Source organism: Liolophura sinensis, chromosome 8 (assembly GCF_032854445.1).
Source record: "Liolophura sinensis isolate JHLJ2023 chromosome 8, CUHK_Ljap_v2, whole genome shotgun sequence".
NCBI classification, from domain to species: domain Eukaryota; kingdom Metazoa; phylum Mollusca; class Polyplacophora; order Chitonida; family Chitonidae; genus Liolophura; species Liolophura sinensis.
The window spans coordinates 7,539,285-7,567,189 of NC_088302.1; the positions used below are offsets into that span (position 1 = coordinate 7,539,285).

The 27,905-nt window shown below is 40.3% G+C and overlaps 1 protein-coding gene across 1 annotated transcript; it reads right to left on the reverse strand.

The window, feature by feature from the left end:
- Positions 1-719: 719 nt before the first annotated feature.
- On the reverse strand, positions 720-26,820 carry LOC135472502 (sodium- and chloride-dependent creatine transporter 1-like). Its single transcript, XM_064752028.1, has 13 exons — positions 26,697-26,820; positions 17,827-17,958; positions 17,077-17,347; positions 16,543-16,675; positions 15,979-16,113; positions 15,134-15,237; positions 11,419-11,434; positions 10,457-10,637; positions 9,710-9,822; positions 6,444-6,543; positions 2,586-2,686; positions 2,081-2,260; positions 720-1,293 (listed from the first exon to the last, which is right to left on the reverse strand). Exons 1-13 carry the CDS (start codon positions 26,818-26,820, stop codon positions 1,228-1,230), a joined length of 1,656 nt encoding a protein of 551 aa, XP_064608098.1. The 3' UTR covers positions 720-1,227.
- Positions 26,821-27,905: the final 1,085 nt, after the last annotated feature.

The following is a 27,905-nucleotide window of genomic DNA, read 5'->3' on the forward strand; positions in this document are numbered from 1 at the left end:
GTCAGCACAGTTTCGACTAAGCAAGGAGCGAAAAAACAGGCAATAGTTGTACCAATTAAAGCATTTTATAGTCAGTGATCGTCATAACGAAATTCAAAAAATATGAAATAAACATTTAAGTAACAGCTACAATATTTATATTTGAAAACTGGCAGAGTAACAGGTCCTGATGTCTTCCAAACTGGCGGACACAACGAGGATCTCTCCGCGGATGGAGGCATGAATGGATGTGATATGTTATTCTCCTGAATAAAACTGGAAGTCAAATTTTAACTGTGGCGAATGTCTTCAAAAGGTAAAAACAAGGTAAGCGGAATGTATCATGTGCTTGTTAATACGATGAAGAAATTAAGTGTTATTCAACCAAAATCATTATGTTATTCTCGTTTTAATATTACCTTCGGCACAGGAGGTTATCTTTTGCAGGTGTTTATTTGTCTGTCTTTGTCTGATGTATGGTATTTGCTTGACGGTAGCGATGCTGGAAATTTTTAAACGATTCCTCCCCCATGGTGAAATGTTTCTTAACAGAAAATGTTATGCGTGGATTTGGGTGATTTTGACAGCACGATGCACATACATACCAGTGTAGTGAGTAAATATACGCGGTAGATACAACTGTAAATCACAGTCAAATACCAAGGTATAGAATTAAGACAGTTGGAGCCAATACTGTTTCAGTAGTGTTAGTTAATAATGTAAGACAATAATATTTTTTACAATGATTTCCCCACGTAAGCAGAACACCATGATTAACTAAGCACTTAATTTTATAAATCAAAATGAAATAAGATTCCAGCAGATGAATACAGTTAATGCCAATCTTAAGATCGGCCTTCTCTTACATTAAATTTTTCCTTGTTTGTTAGCTAGCACCTGTAATCACTTGCATTTTATTCCGAACTAAGCCTCTGGTATGTGAGACCTCCATTGAACGTTATGTCTGGAAGTAACTCTGGAGGTTTGATGGTTATAATCTGAGCGCACGTTTAACGGAATAACAAATGAAAAACACATCCAGGATTTGAATGTAAGATAAACAAATAATTTCCACATCAAGGTCCACTCACGAACTTTCCACACACTAAATTCCACACCGCACCACTCTGGTATTTCGTCGTTTCATAGCGAGTGGTCTCCCTTTATTCAGCCCGTCATTCACATTACTCCATCAGAGCAGAAAGCTCTGCAGGATTCTTTTCCACGTCTTTTTCGCTCGGTGAATCCCTAGACAGCCTTTATCACGGTTTCTCTCCACTGTGTTAAAACAGGGTTTGCTTGAGATCTCAGCCTCTACAAGAATAATGGGTCAGTAGCATATATACTGAATACTAACTATGAAGGCAAAAGTAAGAGGTAATAAATACACACATTACGCCACAGCTGTCGGTGGCAGTCTAAGCCGCTGTTTTGTTTCTGAATAAACAATAATATCAAACTCTTGGCTTCCCGCTGCGGACAAATAAAACGTCTGGAGGTTTGTCAGGCACCTGAAGAAGCTCGATGGTTCCCCACGAGAATAGTCGCAACTTCTGGACATCAATCATCCTCTCCACCGCTCAGAATTAAGTGAATACACGTGACTACAAATACGGTTTCGCCAGGGAGTTGACATCCACGAACATCTCTAAACCTAGTCAAATTACACAGAAGACTATATTCCTTATCCGCATGATATGACTTGTTGGATTTCAGTTATAACGAGACCCAGGTGCTTGCCGGGTACCAACATAATTTCATAACTGGAGATTCTCAGACAAAATGTTCTCGAGAATAGATAGCAGTTAAATCTCAATAAGTTTTCCGTTCATTCATTCTTATCGAATACATATTGTTTTTTTTCTATGGTGAGCCAACTCCTTTATCCGCATAGCAAAGCCGTTAAAGCTACTTCTTGATGTAATCAGACGACATGGAATACATGATAACAAAATTCTGGAAGAAGGACAAATCTTTTCTTCCTGTGTGAATTAATGTGTAATAGGATCACTAATCATCACTGTACAGTAGGTACAATGTTTGTCACAGTGATTCAACATGTTCGACTGCAGCAGTTTAGACACTGTACTCGTGTTCTTACCTCCAGTAGTGTCCCTTTAGCAGTCAGCACACGATACACCATGACTCCAGGAATACAGACGATAGCTAGTGAAGCTAGGGTCCAACCGATGCCTATGGCCCAGCCCGGAAAGTGGTATCTCAGGAACTTACGGTTATAGGTTTGTTCTGGGTACAACACTATATCCATGATGAACAGAAACTGAGCGAGACAAAACACGGAGATTTATGGTTAAATTACATCGTAAAACGCTATTGTTAAAACGAGGACTTTTCCAATATAGCCCTGGTACATTACCGAACGGCCGTACTTGTGGTTCCTCAAGACTCTACCAGGTTTCCTAAGAATCATAATGCTGGCCGCAGGCGTATAAGTCAAATCAAATAAATAAATACACTGCCAAAATAATTTAAATGCTCAACTGAAGTAAAAAGTATGGAATTGACCCATAAGTCTACGAGGCAGCATTAGTAATTGATGCGTTCTAAGATAATAATCTGATATATTTAGAAATTTCTTTTCTTACCCCAGCGAAAAGAGGGGTAATCACAGCCCAGCAGACCTTAAAGTAAGGAATAAGTCGAAAGCCCAACATATACTCCAGGTTACGCTGTAATCGATTTATACCTGTAACCAAATCAATACAACCAAACTCACAAAGGTACAGACACATCATTTGTTTTGGTTGAATTTAACTTCTTGTATCTGTGACCAAATCCCAAATCAATGAAGGAAAAATACTATTTCATTCAATTACATAACTGCAGAAAATCTGTTAACTTGTCTTGCCCTGAAGTACAAGCAAAAAGATCGGGAATAGCGCGATCACTGGTTATTTCTGTTATTGTTGTCTACGTTCCAATATTTTTATAATTTACTCATAGATACTGTTTAGTTAGGCCCAATTTATAAGCAATAATTGAAAAATAAATATCATCACGATATTCAGTCATGATATATGAGAGTGGGACCATTACGAAGAATAGAAGATGTGTCCTCACCGCAGACATAGGAGATTACCAAACAATCCAGTACCAGTTAATCCGACATGATGTGTGACAGAGACTGTTACTAAAGATAGAAGTTGTGTCCTCACCGTAGACATAGGAGATAACCAAACAATCCAGTACCAGTTAATCCGACATGATGTGTGACAGAGAGACTGTTAGTAAGTGTAGAAGTTGTGTCCTCGCCGCAGACATAGGAGATAACCAAACAATCCAGTACCAGATAATCCGACATGATGTGTGACAGAGACTGTTACTAAATACAGAAGTTGTGTCCTCACCGTAGACATACAACGTAGGTAATAACCAAACAATCCAGTACCAGATAATCTGACATGATGTGTGACAGAGACTGTTACTAAGTATAGAAGTTGTGTCCTCACCGTAGACATAGGAGATAACCAAACAATCCAGTACCAGGTAATCCGATATGATGTGTGACAGAGAGATTGTTACTAAGTATAGAAGTTGTGTCCTCGCCGCAGACATAGGAGATAACCAAACAATCTAGTATCAGATAATCCGACATGATGTGTGACAGACAGACTGTTACTAAAGATAGAAGTTGTGTCCTTATTGTAGACATAGGAGATAACCAAACAATCCAGTACCAGTTAATCCGACATGATGTGTGGCAGAGAGATTGTTACTAAAGATAGAAGTTGTGTCCTCACCGTAGACATAGGTGATAACCAAACAATCCAGTACCAGATAATCCGACATGATGTGTGACAGAGACTGTTACTAAAGATAGAAGTTGTGTCCTCACCGTAGACATAGGTGATAACCAAACAATCCAGTACCAGTTAATCCGACATGATGTGTGACAGACAGACTGTTACTAAGTATAGAAGTTGTGTCCTCGCCGCAGACACAGGAGATAACCAAACAATCCAGTACCAGATAATCCGACATGATGTGTGACAGAGACTGTTACTAAGTACAGAAGTTGTGTCCTCACCGTAGACATACAACGTAGGTAATAACCAAACAATCCAGTACCAGTTAATCCGACATGATGTGTGACAGAGACTGTTACTAAGTATAGAAGTTGTGTCCTCGCCGCAGACATAGGAGATAACCAAACAATCCAGTACCAGATAATCCGACATGATGTGTGACAGAGACTGTTACTAAGTACAGAAGTTGTGTCCTCACCGTAGACATAGGAGATAACCAAACAATCCAGTACCAGATAATCCGATATGATGTGTGACACAGAGATTGTTACTAAGTATAGAAGTTGTGTCCTCGCCGCAGACATAAAAGATAACCAAACAATCCAGTACCAGATAATCCGACATGATGTGTGACAGACAGACTGTTACTAAAGATAGAAGTTGTCTCCTCACCGTAGACATAGGTGATAACCAAACAATCCAGTACCAGATAATCCGACATGATGTGTGACAGAGAGATTGTTACTAAAGATAGAAGTTTTGCCCTCATTGTAGACATAGGTGATAACCAAACAATCCAGTACCAAATAATCCGACATGATGTGTGACAGAGACTGTTTCTAAAGATAGAAGTTTTGTCCTCACCGTAGACATAGGTGATAACCAAACAATCCAGTACCAGATAATCCGACATGATGTGTGACAGAGACTGTTACTAAAGATAGAAGCTGTGTCCTCGCCGCAGACATAGGAGATAACCAAACAATCCAGTACCAGATAATCCGACATGATGTGTGACAGAGAGATTGTTACTAAAGATAGAAGTTGTGCCCTCGCCGCAGACATAGGTGATAACCAAACAATCCAGTACCAGATAATCCGACATGATGTGTGACAGAGACTGTTACTAAGTACAGAAGTTGTGTCCTCACCGTAGACATACAACGTAGGTAATAACCAAACAATCCAGTACCAGTTAATCCGACATGATGTGTGACAGAGACTGTTACTAAGTATAGAAGTTGTGTCCTCGCCGCAGACATAGGAGATAACCAAACAATCCAGTACCAGATAATCCGACATGATGTGTGACAGAGACTGTTACTAAGTACAGAAGTTGTGTCCTCACCGTAGACATAGGAGATAACCAAACAATCCAGTACCAGATAATCCGATATGATGTGTGACACAGAGATTGTTACTAAGTATAGAAGTTTGTGTCCTCGCCGCAGACATAAAAGATAACCAAACAATCAGTACCAGATAATCCGACATGATGTGTGACAGACAGACTGTTACTAAAGATAGAAGTTGTCTCCTCACCGTAGACATAGGTGATAACCAAACAATCCAGTACCAGATAATCCGACATGATGTGTGACAGAGAGATTGTTACTAAAGATAGAAGTTTTGCCCTCATTGTAGACATAGGTGATAACCAAACAATCCAGTACCAAATAATCCGACATGATGTGTGACAGAGACTGTTTCTAAAGATAGAAGTTTTGTCCTCACCGTAGACATAGGTGATAACCAAACAATCCAGTACCAGATAATCCGACATGATGTGTGACAGAGACTGTTACTAAGATAGAAGCTGTGTCCTCGCCGCAGACATAGGAGATAACCAAACAATCCAGTACCAGATAATCCGACATGATGTGTGACAGAGAGATTGTTACTAAAGATAGAAGTTGTGCCCTCGCCGCAGACATAGGTGATAACCAAACAATCCAGTACCAGATAATCCGACATGATGTGTGACAGAGACTGTTACTAAGTACAGAAGTTGTGTCCTCACCGTAGACATAGGAGATAACCAAACAATCCAGTACCAGTTAATCCGACATGATGTGTGACAGAGACTGTTACTAAAGATAGAAGTTGTGTCCTCACCGTAGACATACAACGTAGGTAATAACCAAACAATCCAGTACCAGATAATCCGACATGATGTGTGACAGAGACTGTTGCTAAAGATAGAAGTTGTCTCCTCACAGCAGACATAGGTGATAACCAAACAATCCAGTACCAGATAATCCGATATGACGTGTGACAGACAGACTGTTATTAAGGATAGAAGTTGTCTCCTCACAGCAGACATAGGTGATAACCAAACAATCCAGCACCAGATAATCCGATATGATGTGTGACAGAGAGACTGTTACTAAGGTTAGAAGTAAGCTATGTTCTCCCCGCAGACATAGGTGTTAACCAGACAATCCAGTACCAGATAATCCGACATGATGGACGACAGAGACTGTTACTAAAGATAGAAGTTGTGTCCTCACAGCAGACATAGGTGATAACCAAACAATCCGGTACCAGATAATCCGACATGATGTGTGACAGAGACTAAGTATAGAAGTACGCTGTGTTCTCACCAAAGACATATGAGATAATCACACACTCTGATAATCCGACATGATGTACGACAGAGAGACTGGTACTTAGGATAGAAGTAAGCTGTGTTCTTACCGTAGACATAGGAGATAACCAGACACTCCAGTGCTACAATCAGCATGATAATCCGTCCACCACAGTACCACTCAAACAGCTGTTCTACATAAATTCCTCCCTGAAGAACACGACAAGTTCAGCATTATCAAATTTACTTTCATATAAAAAGCTTATTGCATTCATGGTAGACACTGCTTTAGGGGCTTTGGTGGTAATATGTTTTTCACCTACAAAACCGACCGATATCAGAGGACACTCTTATCCCTCGACCACTACAGCGCTGTTCTTGTGTATGGTACACGACTTTCAGCTTGGACATCGAGGACACTAACCTTCCCAGTGGGTGTTTAACTGACTTATTTGGCAATTTACTCAAATTCAAAAAAACTGTTCAACATGTAACGCACAGATTTGCTTGATACTGATGAAAGTCAGGTGATCTTCAACGAATGTTAGGCTGCGCCAATGGCCCCACGCGCATCGTCAACCACTTACTGTTATCAAGTCCCCACGCGCATTGCCGACCGCTTATTGTTACCAAAGCCCCACGCGCATTGCCGACCGCTTATTGTTACCAAGTCCCCACGCGCAATGCCGACCGCTTATTGTTACCAAAGCCCACGCGCATCGTCAACCACTTACTGTTACCAAGTCCCCACGCGCATTGCCGACCGCTTATTGTTACCAAAGCCCCACGCGCATTGCCGATCGCTTATTGTTACCAAAGCCCCACGCGCATTGCCGACCGCTTATTGTTACCAAGTCCCCACGCGCATTGCCGACCGCTTATTGTTACCATGTCCCCACGCGCATTGCCGACCGCTTATTGTTACCAAAGCCCCACGAGCATTGTCGACCACTTACTGTTACCAAGTCCCCCACGCGCATTGCCGACCGCTTATTGTTACCAAAGCCCCACGGGCATCGTCAACCACTTACTGTTACCAAGTCCCCACGCGCATTGCCGACCGCTTATTGTTACCAAAGCCCCACGCGCATTGCCGACCGCTTATTGTTACCAAAGCCCCACGCGCATTGCCGACCGCTTATTGCTACCAAAGCCCCACGGGCATTGTCGACCACTTGCTGTTACCCAAGTCTCCACGCGCATTGCCGACCGCTTATTGTTACCAAAGCCCCACGGGCATTGTCGACCACTTACTGTTACCAAGTCCCCACGCGCATTGCCGACCGCTTATTGTTACCATGTCCCCACGCGCATTACCGACCGCTTATTGTTACCAAAGCCCCACGGGCATTGTCGACCACTTACTGTTACCAAGTCCCCACGCGCATTGCCGACCGCTTATTGTTACCAAAGCCCCACGCGCATCGTCAACCACTACTGTTACCAAGTCCCCACGCGCATTGCCGACCGCTTATTGTTACCAAAGCCCACGCGCATTGCCGACCGCTTATTGTTACCAAAGCCCCACGGGCATTGTCGACCACTTACTGTTACCAAGGCACTACAAGGTGTAAAAGTCGTAGATCTAGAAATCCCTTGTTAAAGACCGGTTTGACACCTTGTGTGTCCAAGCAACAGTCGCTGTAATGTAAGGTACATGAAAGTAATCTAGTTTTCCATACTTCTGTAACCATGGAGAGGCCCAGAAGAAACCAGACCAGGCAGATGACCCCCCACGACGATTTCCTTCCGGGGAGACGAGCGGAGCATTCGGGGGTAAAAGTCACCAATCATGACAATGAATGACTCTGTTTGGACGAACTGAACAACAGAAAAAAGAATTTGGTCACGTCACAAAGTGTTCGTTGTGACAACATTTATGAATTGAATTCGTTATCATTTAGCTTCATGCTATAAACTGTTAACTATTAAATCTGTTGGAAAGAATGGCGCGTCTCTTCACACTTAAGTATTGTTTTTATGTGCAGTTATTTCACGAGGAATCCCACAAAGACAAACTGGCTATACGGGTTACCTCAAGAGTTCATCGAACCAGAAAGGTGAACAAGCGTGGGATTCTGTATACATGTAATAATCTGTGGTTGGCTATGTTGCTTACTTAGTTATATGATTGGTGTTTAACGCAGTGCTCAAGAACATTTCACTTATATGACGGTTTTCTGGTCGTACGTGGGAAGGTCTTCCAGCGACCTGTGGATGGGCGTGAGTTTCACCTTGGCTCTGCCACGTTTCCTCAGCATAACGCGGGTGGTCGTGGTATAAACAAAATTTTCTCGAGTGCGGCGTAAAACTCCAATCATGAGTGATGATCCTTATAATATTCATAACGAAGTTTTTTGACATAATGATAATTTGTCGTGTGGATTTTTGACAAGTCTGATCGAAAAGTGTATCCTGTACAAAGTCTGTACAATCTTCGCCTCATTTAAGAGACAACCGAACTAATAGGGCCACTTCAGCTGTGCATTTAATACATAAAGATACTACCTACAGTTTGCTACCAAGACAAAAGCAAAAGCTGGATAATTGAGCTTTAAGATGATATACAGTTGAGCTTGTACCTACCTTTGTGGTACCGATTGGGGGTGTACCTGATGGACTATTTGATAAGGCTGAAGTAAACAACATAATCTAGGAACACACCTCATGTTTACTGCTTTCTGAGACCAATTAATACATAATATTAAGTAGCTATATTTTATAACATTTACTGGGATCTCTTACGTTGGCAGGCTGAAACGACCGCATTCTCGGCAGATTTCTGAATCAGTGTGCTGGGTTAGCACGCCAGCCAATCGGCCACGGAGGCCCCTTGTCACATCTAAGTCATGCAAAATAATGTTATTCCCTCATCACCAAACATACACCAGTAAAGAGAATTGATAGGATAAATTTAGCCCTCGTTCTGTACTGAGAGACAACTGTGATCGAAAAACTTATCTTAAAATAATAAATATAAACTAAAAATTCTATTAGATAATTATAAGCAGTCTAACAATTGACTGATCGACAAGGGACAGTGATTGACTGATCGACAAGGGACAGTGATTGACTGATCGACAAGGGACAGTTACCCGCGCCCCTGCAACAGATTACCCCGTCCAAAAGTACATGGCTCCACATTGTGAAGTTGAGTAAAGCCACTTTTTCACATTTTGATCTCCTTAAAATTATTTTTTACATATAATTCAATACATGAATTAGAACAGACACTGAAAAATCTGGAAGATGTGTCTTTCAAGCTTCATGTACATTTTGTGTCCTGCACCCGATTTCACGAGTTTGTTTTGGTTAAACAAAAGTATGTTACCTCTTCTACGTTTTGAATGGAGCTAAGAGAGGAAAACATCGTTACCTGGCTGTCGATTCCAACAAATATGAGGAGGAGAAAGAATATACAGGACCACAATGGTGCGATAGGCATTTGAGCCACAGCTTCTGGGTATGCTACAAATGCCAAGCCAGGTCCTGGGGAGATATGAAAATTTACATTCTTGCTTGTAACGAAGAATTTCAAGATTGTCATGAAAGTTAAGAACAAAAAATGAACTTTAATCTTAGCTTTAACAACAGTGGGATTCAACTGCCTCAGTTAATGGGATAAAAATTATACCAAGAATTTCCTTCACTTATCAGCATAAGGGAAGAGGTGCATTATACTTAGTGAATAAACCAACATGCTGATGGCATTTTGCATAGTCTTCAAATGACACCCCTTCCTCAAGATACCTGACAACAATTCAGACATAAACCTGTAGCCAAACGTTTGACGTGTGCACAATCCGAAAACAGAAGTTCATGCTTACGCACCAGTGAGCATAATGCCACATACTTCTTATACGGCATGCGGTGCGCTCTACGTTCACTTTACATCACTGTCGCCATCACTAGCAAATTTTGTGCGCAAATTTTCAACAACACTGAGGTCACTGGGGTCACGGCAATGAAGCAGGAGGTTGTTACGGTATTGAAAACAGCAACAGAAAGCAGACTCAGTGACTCAATATTACAATGTAAACAATGCTTTATATATAAAATGAGACGTACAGTTTTACAGACAGTTCAACAACAACAACATAACAAACATACACATCAGTATTACCGGTCTTTAAAAGTTTCCAGTTCACCTTTGTATCCCAAGGAATGTATTCCGGGAAATCCAATGTAAAGACCATGGGATAAACACACAATTCACACAAGTCACAAATTGTCCTAGACAGGTACTTCGCCAGGTTAGCGAACACGAACACAGTACACAGGTTACACAGAACTGGAACAGTCAAGCCTTTGAATGACGTCACACCCGCAGAGCACAACACAGGGTAAATACAGGCATGGAGGTATAATCCACTTCAGATCAGTCACAGCTCCCGCAGAAGCTCTCAAACGAGCCGTTCAGAGACGTAGAGTAATGTCACCTTGTGGCAGAACGAACGTCCTTTGCCAAAACTGAAAACTTCAGTTTAGAGTCCTTGACGACCTAGTCGGTCAGGTGAGGTCAGCGTGTTAAACAAATTACACAGTCAACACTGTATAATCATAATAAAGATCCGAACACCAATAAACGTGACTTCCGCAGAAATTCACACAAACCAGACATCAGTACTACTGTGGTACACAAACGGTGCCGGCATAAAAACTGTCCTCCCAAATGAAACTGGCATCACCAGCTCATATAAATATAATGGACTCTATACGAGAGCGTCGCACACTCTCCTGGCTCCCAGTGGATGCAGCAAAAATACCTCCCCTCTGCACAGAAACACGGCTTATATACGTGCCAGGTGGATTCAACTATTTTTAAACACCGAGTTTAACAGCCAATGAACAGCCAGTTAAATAAACAGAGCATTGAACACGGTGCTTTCGGCCAGGTCCGCACTGTACATATATAACAGGGCCTGTTATGCTTATAACATACAACACAAAGGTCCGCAGACTAACAGTACATGAAGACGTTAAATAGTCATACATAACACCCCCACCCTTCAGGGAAAGAAAGTTTTGCATAAAAACTTTCTTTAACATATTCATAATCACGAATAATAATAACGTTTACCACACAGTCTTTAAAACAAAGCTGCAGAAAACCAACTAGACACGTGACAAACAATCAGCAATCACATTATCTTTCCCTTTTATGTGTCTAATCTCTAGATTAAATTCTTGCAAAAGCAAACTCCACCGTAACAATCTTCGGTTTTTACCTTTTAGTTTGTGCAAGAAGGTTAAGGGATTGTGATCTGTATACACAACAATGGGGTAACTTGAGGAAGTCACATATACTTCAAAATGCTGTAATGCTAGAATCAAGGACAGACACTCCTTTTCTATTGTTGAATAATTTCTCTGGCACTTGTCAAATTTGCGAGAAAAAAACATACAGGGTGATCAACGTGATCTGTTTCATTTTCTTGTAACAAAACTGCCCCAGCAGATATATCACTAGCATCAACAGCTAGCTTAAATGGTAAATTAAAATCAGGTGCTACAAGTATGGGGCCGCCGCTTAGCATGGCCTTTAATCTATCAAAAGATCTCTGACACTCAATGGACCACAAGAATTTAGCACCTTTCTTTAACAGCTGAGTTAATGGCTCACTAACAAATGAAAAGTTCCTACAGAACTTCCGATAATAACCTGCCATGCCAAAAAACGCTTTAATTCTCTCTTACAACTTGGCACTGGAAAACAAGAGATAGCAACTCCACTAGGATGTACAACATTGAGATCAGTGCTATCTCTGTCTACATATGGCTTTAAGATGTTAATGTGACAAAGTTGTCTAGATTTGCGCCGATCAGGAGTGAAAATAATATAATTAAGATCACTTAGCCTCTTGTCTACTACATAAGGTCCAAAATAACGAGCCTCAAGTGGCTTACCACTAACTGGAAGTAAGGCCAATACCTTCTGACAACTTCAAATCTGCGTCTTACAGTTTCTTTGTCATACTTAGTTTTTATACTCTTCTGAGAAGCTGTAAGATTCTCTCTGGCTAACTCACATACTCTGTTGAGCTTAGTACGAAAACTTGACACATACTGTAATAGGTTAACATTGTCACTATCACCAGACACAAACTTTTCCTTGAACAACTGTAGTGGACCACGCACAGTATGGCCAAACACAAGCTCAAATGGACTAAATCCAAGTGACTCTTGTACAGACTCTCTTACAGCAAACATTAACAAAGGTACACCCTCGTCCCAATCTTTCCCTGTCTCAAAGCAGTAAGTTCTTATCATACTTTTCAGTGTCTGATGGAATCTCTCTAGTGCTCCTTGACTTTGTGGGTGATAAGCTGAGGATTTATACTGGCTAATACCTAGCTCATGCATAACTTGTTGGAACACACCAGACATGAAATTTGAACCTGGTCTGACTGTACTGACTTAGGCAGACCAAACATGGTGAAGAACTTAACTAAAGCCTTAATTACAGTCTTGGCAGTAATATTCCTTAATGGAATTGCCTCAGGGAAACGAGTTGAAGTACACATTATGGTTAACATATACTGATCTCCAGACTTTGTCTTAGGTAGCGGACCAACACAATCTATTAAGATTCTACTGAATGGCTCACCAATTGCAGGAATAGGCCTCAGGCTGCCTTGGGGATTGTCTGGTTAGGTTTCCCCACTAACTGACATGCATGACAAGACCTGCAAAATTCAGTAACATCTTTCCTTATTCCTGGCCAATAAAAATGACTGAGAATCTTATGATAGGTCTTATTAACACCTAAATGACCTGCTAACGGCGTTTCATGCGCTATAGTCAGTATGTCTTTACGATAAGACTTGGGCACAACTACCTGATGCTTAACTGCCCATTCATCCTCCAACGAAACATCGGGAGGCCTCCACTGCCGCATCAATATGCCAGACTTGACATAGTAGTAGCATGGGTCAGGTAAAGATTCACCATCTTTAGCTGCATCATTAAACAAGCAAGAAATACTTGGATCACTGTGTTGTTCAGCAATCAACTCAGTCCTACAAAATGGCTGATCACCACTAACAGAATTAGTTTCTACTTCCTGCTGGCTGTCTAATTTGGAAGAATCTCCATCCAACATGTTGTTGAGAAAAGTCTTGCTCAAATCAACAGTACTACCCTGGTCTGTACTGACTTTTCTAGACATAGCTCTTGTAACAACACAGGAAGGATATAAACCCGCTATCTCGCTTTCAACTGGCTCTGTGACTGAATTCAGAGAAGGCTTATCACCATTAAGGGATCAACAGTAACCTTATCATGTGCTAAGTCATTTCCCACAACAAATGAATACCTCAAAAGGTAATGAAGGCTTAATGCCTACCCTGACAGGTCCAGATATCAAATCTGATGACAAATAAATATCATGAAGGGGAACACTGACAAAGTCACTAGACTCTACACCTCTAATAAGGGCACGAACCCCAGAGTATGACTCTTCAGAAAAGGGCAGAGTATTCATCAACAACAGAGACTGAGATGCCCCAGTATCCCTTAATATCTTTATAGGGGTAGCACAAGACATGTCGCTTCTAAGCGACACTGAACCAGAATTGATAAACGGAGCGAAGCTATCCATAGAGCATTTGGGAATCTTATCCAATCCCATATCAGCTAACTCAGATCTGCTTTAACTGCTGATGTAACTTCCGGCAATGTTTTGTGCATTGCAACACAAAGACCTGTGGGCTTAGACTCATTCTGAGCTTCCCGTATCCTTTTCAACTTGTAACATTCACTCATCACGTGACCTACCCGCTTGCAAAAATTACAAGTGACCCTATTTCGAGGACTACCATTCCAATCTGAACTACGTGAACCATGAGCTGTAGAACCATTGGAGCCTGGTGTAGAACTCTTCTGTGTAGAGCTACCTCTACCTGTTGCATGTGACTGGGTATTTCTACGTGTAAATGAATTAAATGGCTTACCCGTGTATGTAACCTTATGTGTCAAGGAATAATCATCAGCTAAACTGGCTGCCTCTTCAAGTGTACTCGCCTTCTGCTCGTCAACGAACACCTTTACATCATTATGAATACAACGCTTGAACTCTTCTACCAGCACAAGCTGACGCAAACTTTCAAAATCCTTGCCTATTTTCTTGGCTATACACCAGCGATCAAACAACTGCTCCTTAGCTCGACCAAACTCAACGTATGTCTGATCTCTACCTTTTTCACAGTTACGAAATTTCTGGCGGTAAGCTTCAGGCACCAATTCATAACCCTTCAAAATTACCTCTTTCACATAGTCATAATTGGAAGCATTCTCTACACTTAACTGAGTGTAAATTTCCCTGGCCTTTCCAATTAGCACACTCTGTAATAACATAGTCCAGAACTCTTTAGGCCACTTCAAACTATTTGCAATTTTCTCAAAATGCAGAAAATACTTATCCACCTCTTTTTCCTGAAAGGATGGAACTAACCGAATGTATTTGGTCACATCAAATCCGGAATCCTGTCTACCGGAAGGACCCGGTTTCTCACCTCTCTCAACCTCTAACTTTTTCATTTGAAACTCCAATTCCCTTTCCCTCTCTCTTTCTTGCATTTCTCTCTCCTCTCTCTCTCTCTGATGAAATCGAAATTGTTTTAAATTCTTATATATCATTTTCATGATTAACATTTTCAGCATGTGGTCAAGTAGGCATTCGAGAGGTTAACATCTCTGCTGGTTTCTTCGTATCACCTTTCATGATTCACAACCATATATTGACAGATACTATGCTTTCACTTTTTCTTTTTATATGGACTGGCTACTGCCTAGAACTTACTTCATACAGTTGTGACGAAATTTGTTACAGCTGGCCAAAGATGTGTGAAGGCCCAGACCTCCGCCGAAGGAGAAGAACACCTGAATCCCAGCTTCCACCCAAACCTGAAAAATTGTCTAGAGTCGCTTCATACCGTTACGAAACCTCTCTATGTAAGCACCAGGTGGCTCTCTGTGCTGTGCTGACATTACAGAAATCATTAAACGTGTCAATGTACCCTACTAAATAGATATTAAGGAAGTTACTAAATGCATGACAAAATAGGCTCTTTGGGGGCTCCGGAGTAGACAATATTATTTGACGTATAACAAGATATAACCTTCACAGCCTATATAGTAGACATAAGCGAAATTATCAGATGTATGACAAGACATAACTCTCAATGACCGAGAGAGCGAATGTTAGCTGTTTTGTCAGATGTAAAACAAGACACGACCTTCATTGGCCATTGGAGAGAGAGCATGAGAGATATTATCAAATGCAGATACGACCTTCATTAGAAGATGGGAGTCGATATTAGCGAAATTATCAGGTGTGAAACAAGACTCGATAACTGGTAAATGGAGGGTCTGTAGCCTTATTATCAGATGTAGCACTAAACACGACCTTCGCTGACCGATGGAGTGGTTTATGTAAGCGTTTCTCTGTGCAAGATTATATTAATGTTTACAATCTCTTGTGACAATGTCAGGTGACATGATAGGACCCTTCTCCAGCGCTAGAACACGCTACATCTTTATGTATGGACTTTTGTGCTTTCCTGGGCTCTGTCATGATATGATCTGTGTAATTATTTATTTATTCATTAAGTAAGGAAGGCATCCAATGCATATATGTATACGTACCTGAACTGATGCAAGTTTCCGCCAGTCAGGCAAGAGAAAGTACTTTATACCCTGCCCTGCACCAGTCAGAGTCGCGCCCCGGACAAGCAAGACGACCAGGAGAATGTATGGTGCTATCACGGTTACGTAGCTTATCTGAAATCCAATGGACAGGCCTAACTAGGCGGACACGATGGGACCATGAACACAAGGTTGAACTTAACCTGAAGCCACGTGTGCGAATTTATTCGTTGAATTAAGTCGCGCTCTATCTTGTAGTGGTAAGCAATTGCCTAAAGAGTAACCAAAGAATAACTGTGTATTTTACCCACTGTAAATTATGGGCTAATTAGGTTAAATATTTATGCCGGAGATGGGGAAGTATATGTGTGATTGCGCTGATAATAAAATAGGTGTAGATTTTCCAACGTTTTCCTAAGATATCCACGATGTATACGATTTTCAAACGAATATATATATATATATATATATATATATATATATATATATATATATATATTCGTTTGAAAATCGTAGAGACTGATATATATAGCAGCGATTTCAGAACGGAGGAATTGGCCTCACCTTCCCAGATAGTTTGATGCCTTTCCACACACAGAAGTAGACGAGAATCCATGCCAGTAGCAGACATAAGGCCAAGTCCCACTTTATACTTCCACTGAACTCAACACCAGCTGATATCCCTAACACTTTCTGTCTGGATATTATATAAAGCACAGTTCATAAAGATGCTGATAGATGCACAAATATGAAAACATGAAGCATGTGTACAAATAAACATTACTCATGACAGATCAGACTGATGTGATAGCTTCTTTTAATATAGAATATATATTATGTAAAACGAAAATCGTATTTAGCATAGTAAACATGAATTACAGTATCATTTAAGACGACTGCGTTCAGCTTTGACCCAAAAAAACACAAAGGAGAAGATTATGGATGAAATCTCAACTCAGACGACATTGGACCGAAAGGCGTCAAAAATCCAGATCATACCAGAAATAAAAAACACTATTAATATTGCCTTTGAAGATCCATATTTACATAAGGAAGCACCGGGCAAAAATGAATGAAACTAAGAGGTGACACACTCACTCCCAGTACTCCGTCGCAGGATCCATTGCCCGAAAATCACTCACGTTGGTGAAGCTGGCATTTTGCCATGACGTCCAGTTGTATGTTGCATGTGTAGAGTTCACAGACCAGTGGTGTTCGCTGCAGTTGTCAGAGTTCCAGGGGTTTCCACAGGTTGACCAGGGCAGGACAGTGGTGAGGGAGGAGAACAGATAATACAAGACCCAGGCCAGGATCACGTTGTAATACAAGTTGGAATAGAAACATAAAACAGCCTGAGCTAAACCGATACCTGTGAACACAGGAAGTGGTCAAATCAAAGCCAAAGTCAGGGTATTTAAGTTTTTAGGCTCTTGGGGGTTATTGTTGCTAGAAAATCAATGAATGAATAGACCAATGATCAGATTTTAAAGCCACTTTAGAATTATCCTTATATGTCAAACATATTTAACTACAACATCGCCTGCACCGCTGATAAAACCAACGAACGCTTTTAAAACCAACTAAAATAAACACAAATCAATTAAAATTCGAAAGCCACCTTAATTATAATTGATATACACTATTCTTATATGTTAAAAACATTTAACAAACCCCCCCCCCCCCCCGCACCATAGGAGACAAAATCACGTTTTAGACCATATGGACCGGTTTGGTTCACCGGGTTCATATAAGAGAGTTTGGGGTTAGTCGCTTACAGCGTAGAAAGGAAGCTAATCAACCAGACACTTTCGGAATGAGACAGTTAATATACCTATACAACAAGATTACCTTGAAAGAGTGGGCACATCTTCCAAGCTCCTATAACGCCTTTTGACATGAACTGTCCGTAAGCTGCTTCAAGGAATTGTACGGGGATACCAACGCACAGAATACATACAAGATAAGGGATAAGGAAGACTCCTGGAAACGAAAACGTGAAATGGTCAGATTATTTGCTGTGTATCCGCACCTTATCATTTGGCTTGGATTGTCTCTAAATTATATGTAAATTAAACCTGGCTGAAACTTAGTGACTACAGGTTACTATGGAAGCCGGATTCGGCCATTTCGCAATTTCTTAGTTTGGACCAAGCGCCAAAAAATACGAATGTGCGAAGAGCCGATAACGTAACTTAAGCGCAATTTGTACTGGACTAGCTTTTTTCTAACACTTAAAGATTCTCCAATGCTATGTAATTATCTTGTAAGATAGTCTTATTTTACCCTATCAAAAATGTGGACATTTCAGATAGTATTAATCATTCAGAATTGATAATTTACCTCCAGTTACACGAGTTTAGTCAATGATTTCAGTGCCATAAACTATTGTCCACAAATCATAAGCGTGGTGCCTTATGTGAATATGTCAGAACCACTGTGTCTTTCAACTTACACCTATGGAAATGGAAAGATATCTACCCATTGTCTTAGTTCAACCTATTGTCTGAGAAATTTATTAGGTACGCCTTAATTTAGATTTTGTGTGTATTTTTGATGTGATAAGGATTATTTTAAGTTCAGTATCAACAGAATGCAGGACGGATTTCTTTTTTTTAGTGCTGCTTCACAAGTAAGCCGTCTCACCAGAGACATTATACTGATACGGGTCAACAAGTTGCACTATTATCGCCGTGAGTTCCTCTCCGGCCGTACGTGGAAAGGCCTGTCAGCAACCTGCGGATGGTCGTGGGTTTCCCCGGGCTCTGCCCGGTTTCCACCCACCATAATGCTGACCGCCGTCGTAAAAGTGAAATATTCTTGAGTACGGCGTAAAACACCAATCAAATAAATAAATAAATAAATAAACATTTGTTTATTTGATTAGTGTTTTACGCCGTACTCAAGAATATTTCACTTGTAAGACGCGGCCACCATTTTATGGGCTGAATCCGAGGGAAACCCTCCCAGACCTTCCCACGTACGGCCGGAGAGGTACTCACAGCGACCGCATTAGTGGGAGGTTCTTGGGTCATCGCGCCGTGCTGGCGTGCTAACCCCGTCGGCCACAGAGACCCCTGGCAAGTTATTAAGAAACTTTTTATAAACATATCTGATGTGAAAACGTGCACACCACATTGAGGTCTTCAAGAAACGTTTACCACTTATCGCCATCAAGGTTCTTGCTAAAGGCTGGGATTGAACCCTCATCTTATGTATGACCTTCTCCCAGTATGATTAATAGCATACATATTTATACAAATATATTAAAAAACGATTTTGAGTGGAAAATATTTCATCTGTAGAATCCGCAGCAGATGAGGACCAATTAATTGTGAACCAAATCAGGTTGCAGGGCGTCTTTCGGTTATTTTATTTGGTAAAAAACTGTGGTTACTAAGAATGTCTTGGCTGTGTGTAAGCTTCTGGGTATACTAGGAAACTAAGATCATATCTCAGTTACTTTTATTTTTATTCTAAAATTCTCAACTTTTTAAAATACTTTTTTGAGTTTGAGGAATTGTATTTGATGGATGTTTTACGTTGTACTCAAGAATATTTCACTTATACGACGACAGCCAGCGTTATGATGGAACATGACCGGGAGGCTTACAGAGTGAATGAATGAAATTCTGATCTTTCTTCAATACATTTGTGTGTTCATAATTAGTTCCTTTCATAGTCATAACTATTTCCTTTTTTTTATTATTTTCTCATTATGAAATCATTTTTTCCTTTAGTAGCATAACATAGGGAAAGTAAAATAGTGTGTAGTCAGTAAAATTCCAAAGTTTCTAGGTTATAGCTTTTCCTTTAGCCTAATATCATAATGGATGGAATATATTTCCGAAATAATTATGAAAATACTCAAAAATAATAATTTATTCATGTACAGATACATCATGAACTTTTTCTTCTTTGAACTTAGATAATTTCCATTTATAATTGAAATCTACTCAGTATTTAAGTCAAACTTCATAAATAAAGGCCCAAAACTTTAATTTACCTTCTTTTTGATTCTCAATAACCTTTCTGATCTGCAACATTTTCAGTGAATTTTCCCAATTTTAAACTTTTTGAGACAACATAATGATCTGTGGATCAAATGCGTTAGTTTACAATACAAACATCACACCATATACATGTACTTCGTTGACAGTTTGTAGACCTTAAGCTAGGTGTACTTCATTTGTTTTTGTTTTTTTTTTTTGTTTTTTTTTTTCAATTTTGATGACCCGCGTCCAAACAATTGTCTTTCTTATTTGGATAATTAACTTAGTGTGTTTATAGAAAATGACTGTAGACATGTCTGCTGGGGGAGAAGAGGAACATTTTAATGTGCGATATTTCCAGTCAGTCACAGAGCTAACGGTGCTGCACCCTAGGCAGCACTAAAGTGCCACTAGCAAAGCTATATACATGTATATGTCAGTGAGTGTGTGCGAAAAAAGCTGTGGAATAGATTCAGATTTTACATGACATCATTTAACTGTACATCCAGGCCACTTCGGTAAAAACCACTTCTTTCTGTTAACCACTGAGTACGGCAAGTAAATGAATAAATATAAAACTCATACATTCTCTCTTAATGTAAATTATATATACTTTATGTGTCGAACATCGTCGTGTTCTTACACTCACGTGTTCCCCTCCCCTAATTAATGTACACTCAGCGTGTACAGCGTATTTTTCATTGTTTCATATTTTTTTGCAAAATAAAATAATAGACAAGTATATATGTAGTTAATAAAGAAGGAATTTTTCACATCACTCGTCTTTTCTCAAACCATGCTCTATATACATGTAGATCACAAACTATGACCTTAATCCACGTGTTCTGCTCCTGTGTTCCTCATCACTTTGATTCACTTTGATTATTCATCCATGATACACATGTATCACAGATTGTAAACCGTCTATTACACATCGACATATTTTTAAAGTGGCTGCACCTGTTAATATTCATGTCCACTGATAGACTACCATTCAAATGATCTTAAAAAAGCATTAATATTTTTTTTCTTTCAACCCAGAAAAAGTTTAGTGAAACATGTACTTCGTTGACAGTTTGTAGACCTTCGTCTTGTCATAGTTTCAGCGCGTCTCCATTATCGACAGCAAGGTAACCTCACCTTTACTCTAGCTCTGTAACTTCGAAGGTATTTCCCGTATAATAGCCTAAGCAGTGCCCTATGGCAGATAAAGTTGTGGACTTTGGCGATGAAGGACCAAGTGACAAATAGCTTTCTCGGAAAATGGACATAATAGAGTGATGTTTTTTCCACTGCTTGAACTCCTCATACAGTATGCCTGCCATATCATTTATACAGTACGACTAGCCTGCAGATGCACGGCCGGGGTATTCCTGGTTTAGGTCGCAGCCTCCGTAGGGGTTGTACTGGTACCGATAATTATCGCGCACGTCAGAGAAAGCTCATCGGCTTAAACACCGCGTTTCAATAATTTCCCTGTGTTTTATAAAAGAAAACAGAAAAATACCCCTTTTGTGTTAGAAAGACAGAGGACAAAACTTAAATTCTTCAGTTCTAATAATTTCAGAGAAAAGAAAATTAGCCTATATTATAAGATTTAAATAATTTTGTGCATTGTCCGATGACATGCGGTCTTCGCATTCCGATAAACCCTCGGCATCCCTAATGAATTTTCACTGACTCTTGACCTTTGTTATTTAGCAACGCAATGGTGACTAAAAGACAACATGGACAAGAAAAAATGAATTTGTATAATTGGAACAGCGTGTCTAAGTGGGCTTAATGTCTACTGGGGAGATGAATGCGGTTTGAGTGGAGACGATACGCTGTGTAGTTTCATTGAATAATACAAAGAGACATTCACAAGCCTTGTTTTGACGTGCAAACCTTGTTTTTTGTTAAAAGCAAGTTGCGTGTCCCGATAATGATAGCACCACTGTAGAACTTCAACTAGTTCACCGTTTTGAGTAGTAGTGATATGGCTCACTGAGGAGCGTCTGATAACAGGATGACTGAGGAGATTCCTTTCAAGTGGTTGGTTGTTTATAAGAGGCAAGTGAGAGACTAGGGGACGTTTTTGTAAAACTCACGGAGATATTTCTCTGTGCGCTTGTGCAACCAAGTTGTCGCTTAGTGGTTGGATCTTTGCTGAAGATCGGAATATTTTCGTGGAAAGTTGTGTTTGTTCTGTGAGATAAAACTGTGTACGTACTCAACAACACTGGTAGGAAACGAATATTTCCGATTCGAGTGCGGGTGGGACTATAAATTGTTTGTAAAGTTGCTCGAATTGTGTGCTCGTGCAAGTGTAGCTTGGATGCAGGTTATTTCGTAAGTAGATCTTTGTTAAGGTGATTTTCTTGGGCAGAATGAAATAAAATTGCCGAGGAAATCGCCCAGATTACAACATTCCAAGATGGATGCGTGCCAGGAACTTAATTCAAACTCAGAACGAGGCACGTTTTGCATGAGACCATGGATTCTGCCGGAATTTTTTCACCTGTTAAGAGTGTAGATAAGGAAAGATAACTCCGTCCATTGGTCTATTTTCTCCCGTGCCTACCCTGTCTTCACATATAGTGCTGTCATCGCAACCTCCGTGACCTTGCCATGGTTCAAGATTTCTCTACAAAATTTGCTAGTGGTGGGAGTGATGCAAAGTGAATGCAGAGAACGAACCATGTGCTCTGAGTGTGTTTTGTTTAATATATATGTTTTTCAGTAGAGACGAGACCGTCTCCCAGCCCCCCCCCACTCCCCTTAGTTACCCTAAGAGAAGAAAGATCCAGTATTTCCTGACCACATCAGACATGCTTGAACCCTGGAGATACTCCATGATTCATGAAGTCAAACTGACTCATTTCTACAGAGGCCGTCTCATTGCCGTGTCAACAAGTGGCCCAGAGTTACTCCCCCTGAAATTCTCTCTCACAAATGGTATTGCTGATTCTTAAGTACGAAATACGGCATGGGTCTATACTGCATCGTATGATAAATACGTCCGTTTTAGTCGACGGTCTAACAACACCTAGGCTATCTGGAAAAGCTGAAAATGACACAAATCCAGCGAATACACTATCGCTGACGTCGATTTGATAACAGATATTCCTATGTACTTTTTTTTTTTGCGGGACGAATTTCTTCACACACCCTGTTTGCAACCAGGCAAATCACGTGGTCTCTACCTTCTGGATTGTCATATAGAATAGCTTATCATGTCACACAATTATCTGTTGGTATCGGCAGTCATACCTTTTCATGTCTGTGCTGAAGCGAATAAAGGCGGGCGATGACCTAGCGAGCATGATGGCAAGTGGGCTTAGATGAGCCATACATCGCCATCTGTGATGTCCCAATAATCATTGTTTTATTCAATTTTACATAAATATATGCGTCAAGGTCCGACATTCATATACCATTCGTAGTCCGTAAAAGGTGTTCCAAGTCGATAATCGCAAGATCCATTTCCAAAACAACGTTTAACACTAACTCCCAAAGACAAAGGTATGTAAGAAATTACATGCGTGCTTGCGTGCTTGGGGTTTAACGTCGTTCTCAACAATTTTTCAGTCATATGACGACGATAAGAAATTACACAAATAAGAAATAAATCTGTTTAAACAGGTGGGCTTAGATGAGCCATACAGCGCCAAAGGCTGTTCCCCGTCTATAGCCGTGTCAACAAACGACCCAGAGTTATTCTTCCTGAAATTCTCTGTAAAACACCTAGGCTATCTGGAAAGTTGAAAATGACACAAATCCAACGAATACACTATCGCTGACATCGATTTGCCAACAGGCATATTCCTGTGTAATATTTTTGCGGGACGAATTTCTTCATGTGGTCTAGCTTCTGGATTGTCTTATAGAATAGCTTGTCATGTCACACAATTATCTGTTGGTATCGGCAGCCATACCTTTTAATGTATGTGCGGAAACCAATAGCGGTGGGCGACGACGTAGCGCACATGATGGCAAGTGGGCTTAGATTAGCCATACAGGCCGCCAGGCTCGTTAGACAAAAAATAAAAGCTGATTTCCCTGGTTGTAAACAGGGTTGGTGAAGAAATTTACCCCTCAAAAAAAAAAACCCCAAAAAAAAGCATTACATAGGAAAATGCCTGTTGTCAAATGGATGTCAGCGACTCATGTGATGAGTATTACAATACTAATGTAATACTATACACACTGTTACAATGTTACACTATACAATGCTATACAATGTTACACTATACAATGTTATTTTGCTCCCTTCTCGACCACGACTCCCTTATCCTCCTCGCTCATTGCACGACGCAGCGCGGATCTCAAAGAAATAATCGAGCGGGAAAAGCAGAGCTGCTCTCGCGCGTGACATCAGTTTTGGCGCGAATGAAATAAAGCTCACCCAGTTTTGGCGCAAACGACATGGAGCTCACCCATTGGTCTGTTTTGGCGCGAAATGGAGCTGATGCTCTCGCGCGTGACATTTTGACCCAACTGGCGCGACATGGAGCTGAAGGAGCTGCTCAACCCAACTTTACAAGCCGACGTTCAGATTTGGCGCGACAAATGAAGCTCACCCATTGGTCAGCTCGCGTAGAGCGCGGACTCAACGACACAGCTGTCCCTCCTCAATGAGACACGTTTGCAACATTCTATACTACTAATGTCCAATTACTGTATTTATTTATTTATTTATTTATTTATTTAATTGGTGTTTTACGCCGTACTCAAGAATATTTCACTTATACGTCGGCGACCAGCATTATGGTGGGAAGACAGAGCCCGGGGGAAACCCACGACCATCCGCAGACCTTCCCACGTACGGCCGGAGAGGAAGCCAGCATCAGCTGGACTTGCACTCACAGCGGCCGCATTGGTGAGAGGCTCCTGGGTCATTTCGCTGCGTAGCGCGCTAACCACGGAGGCCCCCAGCCATTTACTGTACACGTACAAGTAATAAGTACACAAGATCCCTGAACACGTGTTTTGTGAAAGGGTCATCATTACTGATCGACTAAGAGTTATTAGAGTTCGACTAAGTCATCTACCAGTAGTGTAACTGGTCTTTGTCACGCACGTGTCAGTGGAAACATTTATAGGCTGAAGAGTGTAGTTTAGGACAGCTGATGATAAATAGGTTACGTGCACGTGACACAATGTGTTTCGTGAGCAAAACTATTGTGATGTTAATTCTGTTTTTGCTACTTGTTTTACGCTTTTCTTAACCTGGACAATAAAAGACTTCAACTGGTAAACCTGGATTTGGAGTAACTTATTTCCCACCGAATCCCCCCATCTAACAAAAATTCACTTAATTTTGTTTTTCTTTAGTTATTTGAGACACTGTCCCTTTGTGATCATTAGTTATTTGTGACATAGTCCATGTGTGATCATTAGTTATTTGTGACACAGTCCCTGTGTGATCATTAGTTATTTGTGACACATTCCACGTGTGATCATTAGTTATTTGTGACACATTCTCTGTGTGATCATTAGTTATTTGTGACACAGTCCCTGTGTGATCATTAGTTATTTGTGACACAGTCCCTGTGTGATCGTTAGTTATTTGTGACACAGTCCCTGTGTGATCATTAGTTATTTGTGACACAGTCCCTGTGTGATCGTTAGTTATTTGTGACACAGTCCATGTGTGATCATTAGTTATTTGTGACACAGTCCCTGTGTGATCGTTAGTTATTTGTGACACAGTCCATGTGTGATCATTTGTTATTTGTGACACATTCTCTGTGTGATCATTAGTTATTTGTGACACAGTCCCTGTGTGATCGTTAGTTATTTGTGACACTGTCCATGTGTGATCATTAGTTATTTGTGACACAGTCCATGTGTGATCGTTAGTTATTTGTGACACAGTCCCTGTGTGATCATTAGTTATTTGTGACACAGTCCCTGTGTGATCATTAGTTATTTGTGACACTGTCCCTGTGCGATCATTTAAAAAGCCCAGGATTGTGATAAAGTATCGCTCGCTTACACACTTGCACGATACTTCCGCTCTACTGTTTTTTAAATAGTCATCAGTGTGAAATGTCAGTAACGTATATGCTGACCACTAGTCTAAATTTACTTTATCTGAATTGTGCTTCACACCGTACTCAATAATATTTCACTTAGGTATGTTAAATCCAATTACTCTCCTTGAAAACATTCAATATAAACAACGTGAGTTGTGGTTCACGTGATCCGAGTGCAGGCGTTTGAATGGATTATTAGGGGGCAAAACTGGGATGAAAAGTAATTTGATTGGTGGAAGCAGGAGGAATGGCTCATTAATATATAAATAGGTGGACGATATATACATAATCCAGACAAGAAATATACTGATAATAGTGAGCTCAAATATACTGATTTGGATGCTTGACAGTCCACATTTTCTGTTACCATATTTCGCTATCCTGTACAGTTAAGGGAAATAGCTGAAGAATGACAAAGAAAAATACGAAAGTTGTCTCTTGTCTTCACCAGACGATAAAATTTGAATTCAAGAGGTGAAACCAATAAGCATGTCCGTTCTATAACTAAACATGTAGGTTTGGCGTTAAGCAACAATCATATAATTATTAATTAATTAATTTATTTGATTATCCAAGAATATTTCACTTATAGGACGTCGGTCTGCATTATCATATTAGATAGCTATATATGTAAGTATGCTGAAGAATCCCTGAAGGGTACTGAAGAAATGAAATGAAACATGGTGGAATTAAATAATCAAGCTCTCACCTCCGCCATTTCGATAACACACATACGGAAATCTCCAAACATTTCCAAATCCTACCCCAGCTCCCACAGTTGCAAACAAGAAATCCACTTTAATTGCCCACGTTTGTCTGGAATTTTTCTCCATTGTGCTCGATACTTGGCTCTTCGAAGTAATTCTTCTTGTCTCTGCACCCAACCGTAATTCACACTGCAGCAAACGACGCATGTACCATTTAGTGTAACTCATTCAGTGTAACGATGCATAAGGCATGAGGCTGCATGCATCAGACTGTAGCGCACTGGTCTATAGAAGCCGTCGTAATCAGAAGCGTATCCAGGGCCAGTTCGCAGAGACTGACAGAGGATATGGGACGAGTTAAATACGTAAGGGGTAAATCTGTCTCACAAGCTTCTGTTGAGTTTCATGAAATGAAGTGTTGGGGAATTCGGGCATTCTAAGCACATAGCGCTGTGCTAAGTGTTGTGTGATACCAAAGGATCTGTTCTCTCCTGGGATAACCACATGCGTTCAGTACTGTCTTACAAAAATATAACCCTAGACAGGAACGGAATAAAGAAACAGATTTCAGTCCAAGAAGCAGTAAACCAATACACATTTGTACACGTGATATACAGTATACTACGTGTACACTGGATGAATGAATCTCTTAAATTTAATAGATATTCTGTCTGAGTGATGCTAGAATGTATTCTGTTATTATAACACAATATTTTGTCATATTCAACATGACATCCCGTTAGCCTAATAGAGTGGTTACGTTTAATTAAGAGAGTATATCTGTTATATTTAACAGAACAATCTGCTATAATAACTGATTACATTCTAGCATATCTTAGATAACAGACTTTCTGCTAAATTTAACACTTTTTTTTAGAGTATGTGAACAATTGTCAGAGGGATGTAAACGGGAATATAGAATTTCCATACCCATACTCAACACACTCACAAGATAAAAATGCAAACCTATTAGAGATGTAGAAATAGGACGTCAAAACAAGAATTTTAGCTTGTAAATCGACGCTTATCTGACATGTATCTGTGAACGGTCTGGAAGACAATGATTTTTTCCTTAGTGTTAAATTCCATGTAATAGAATATCGAGCAGTCGCACTCGAAACTGGCATGTCAGATTTGCGACTACAGTGAGCATGTGCGGCCGTTGAATGACATACATTTTTTTTTTCTGGGTGGCAGAAAAAAAAATTCAA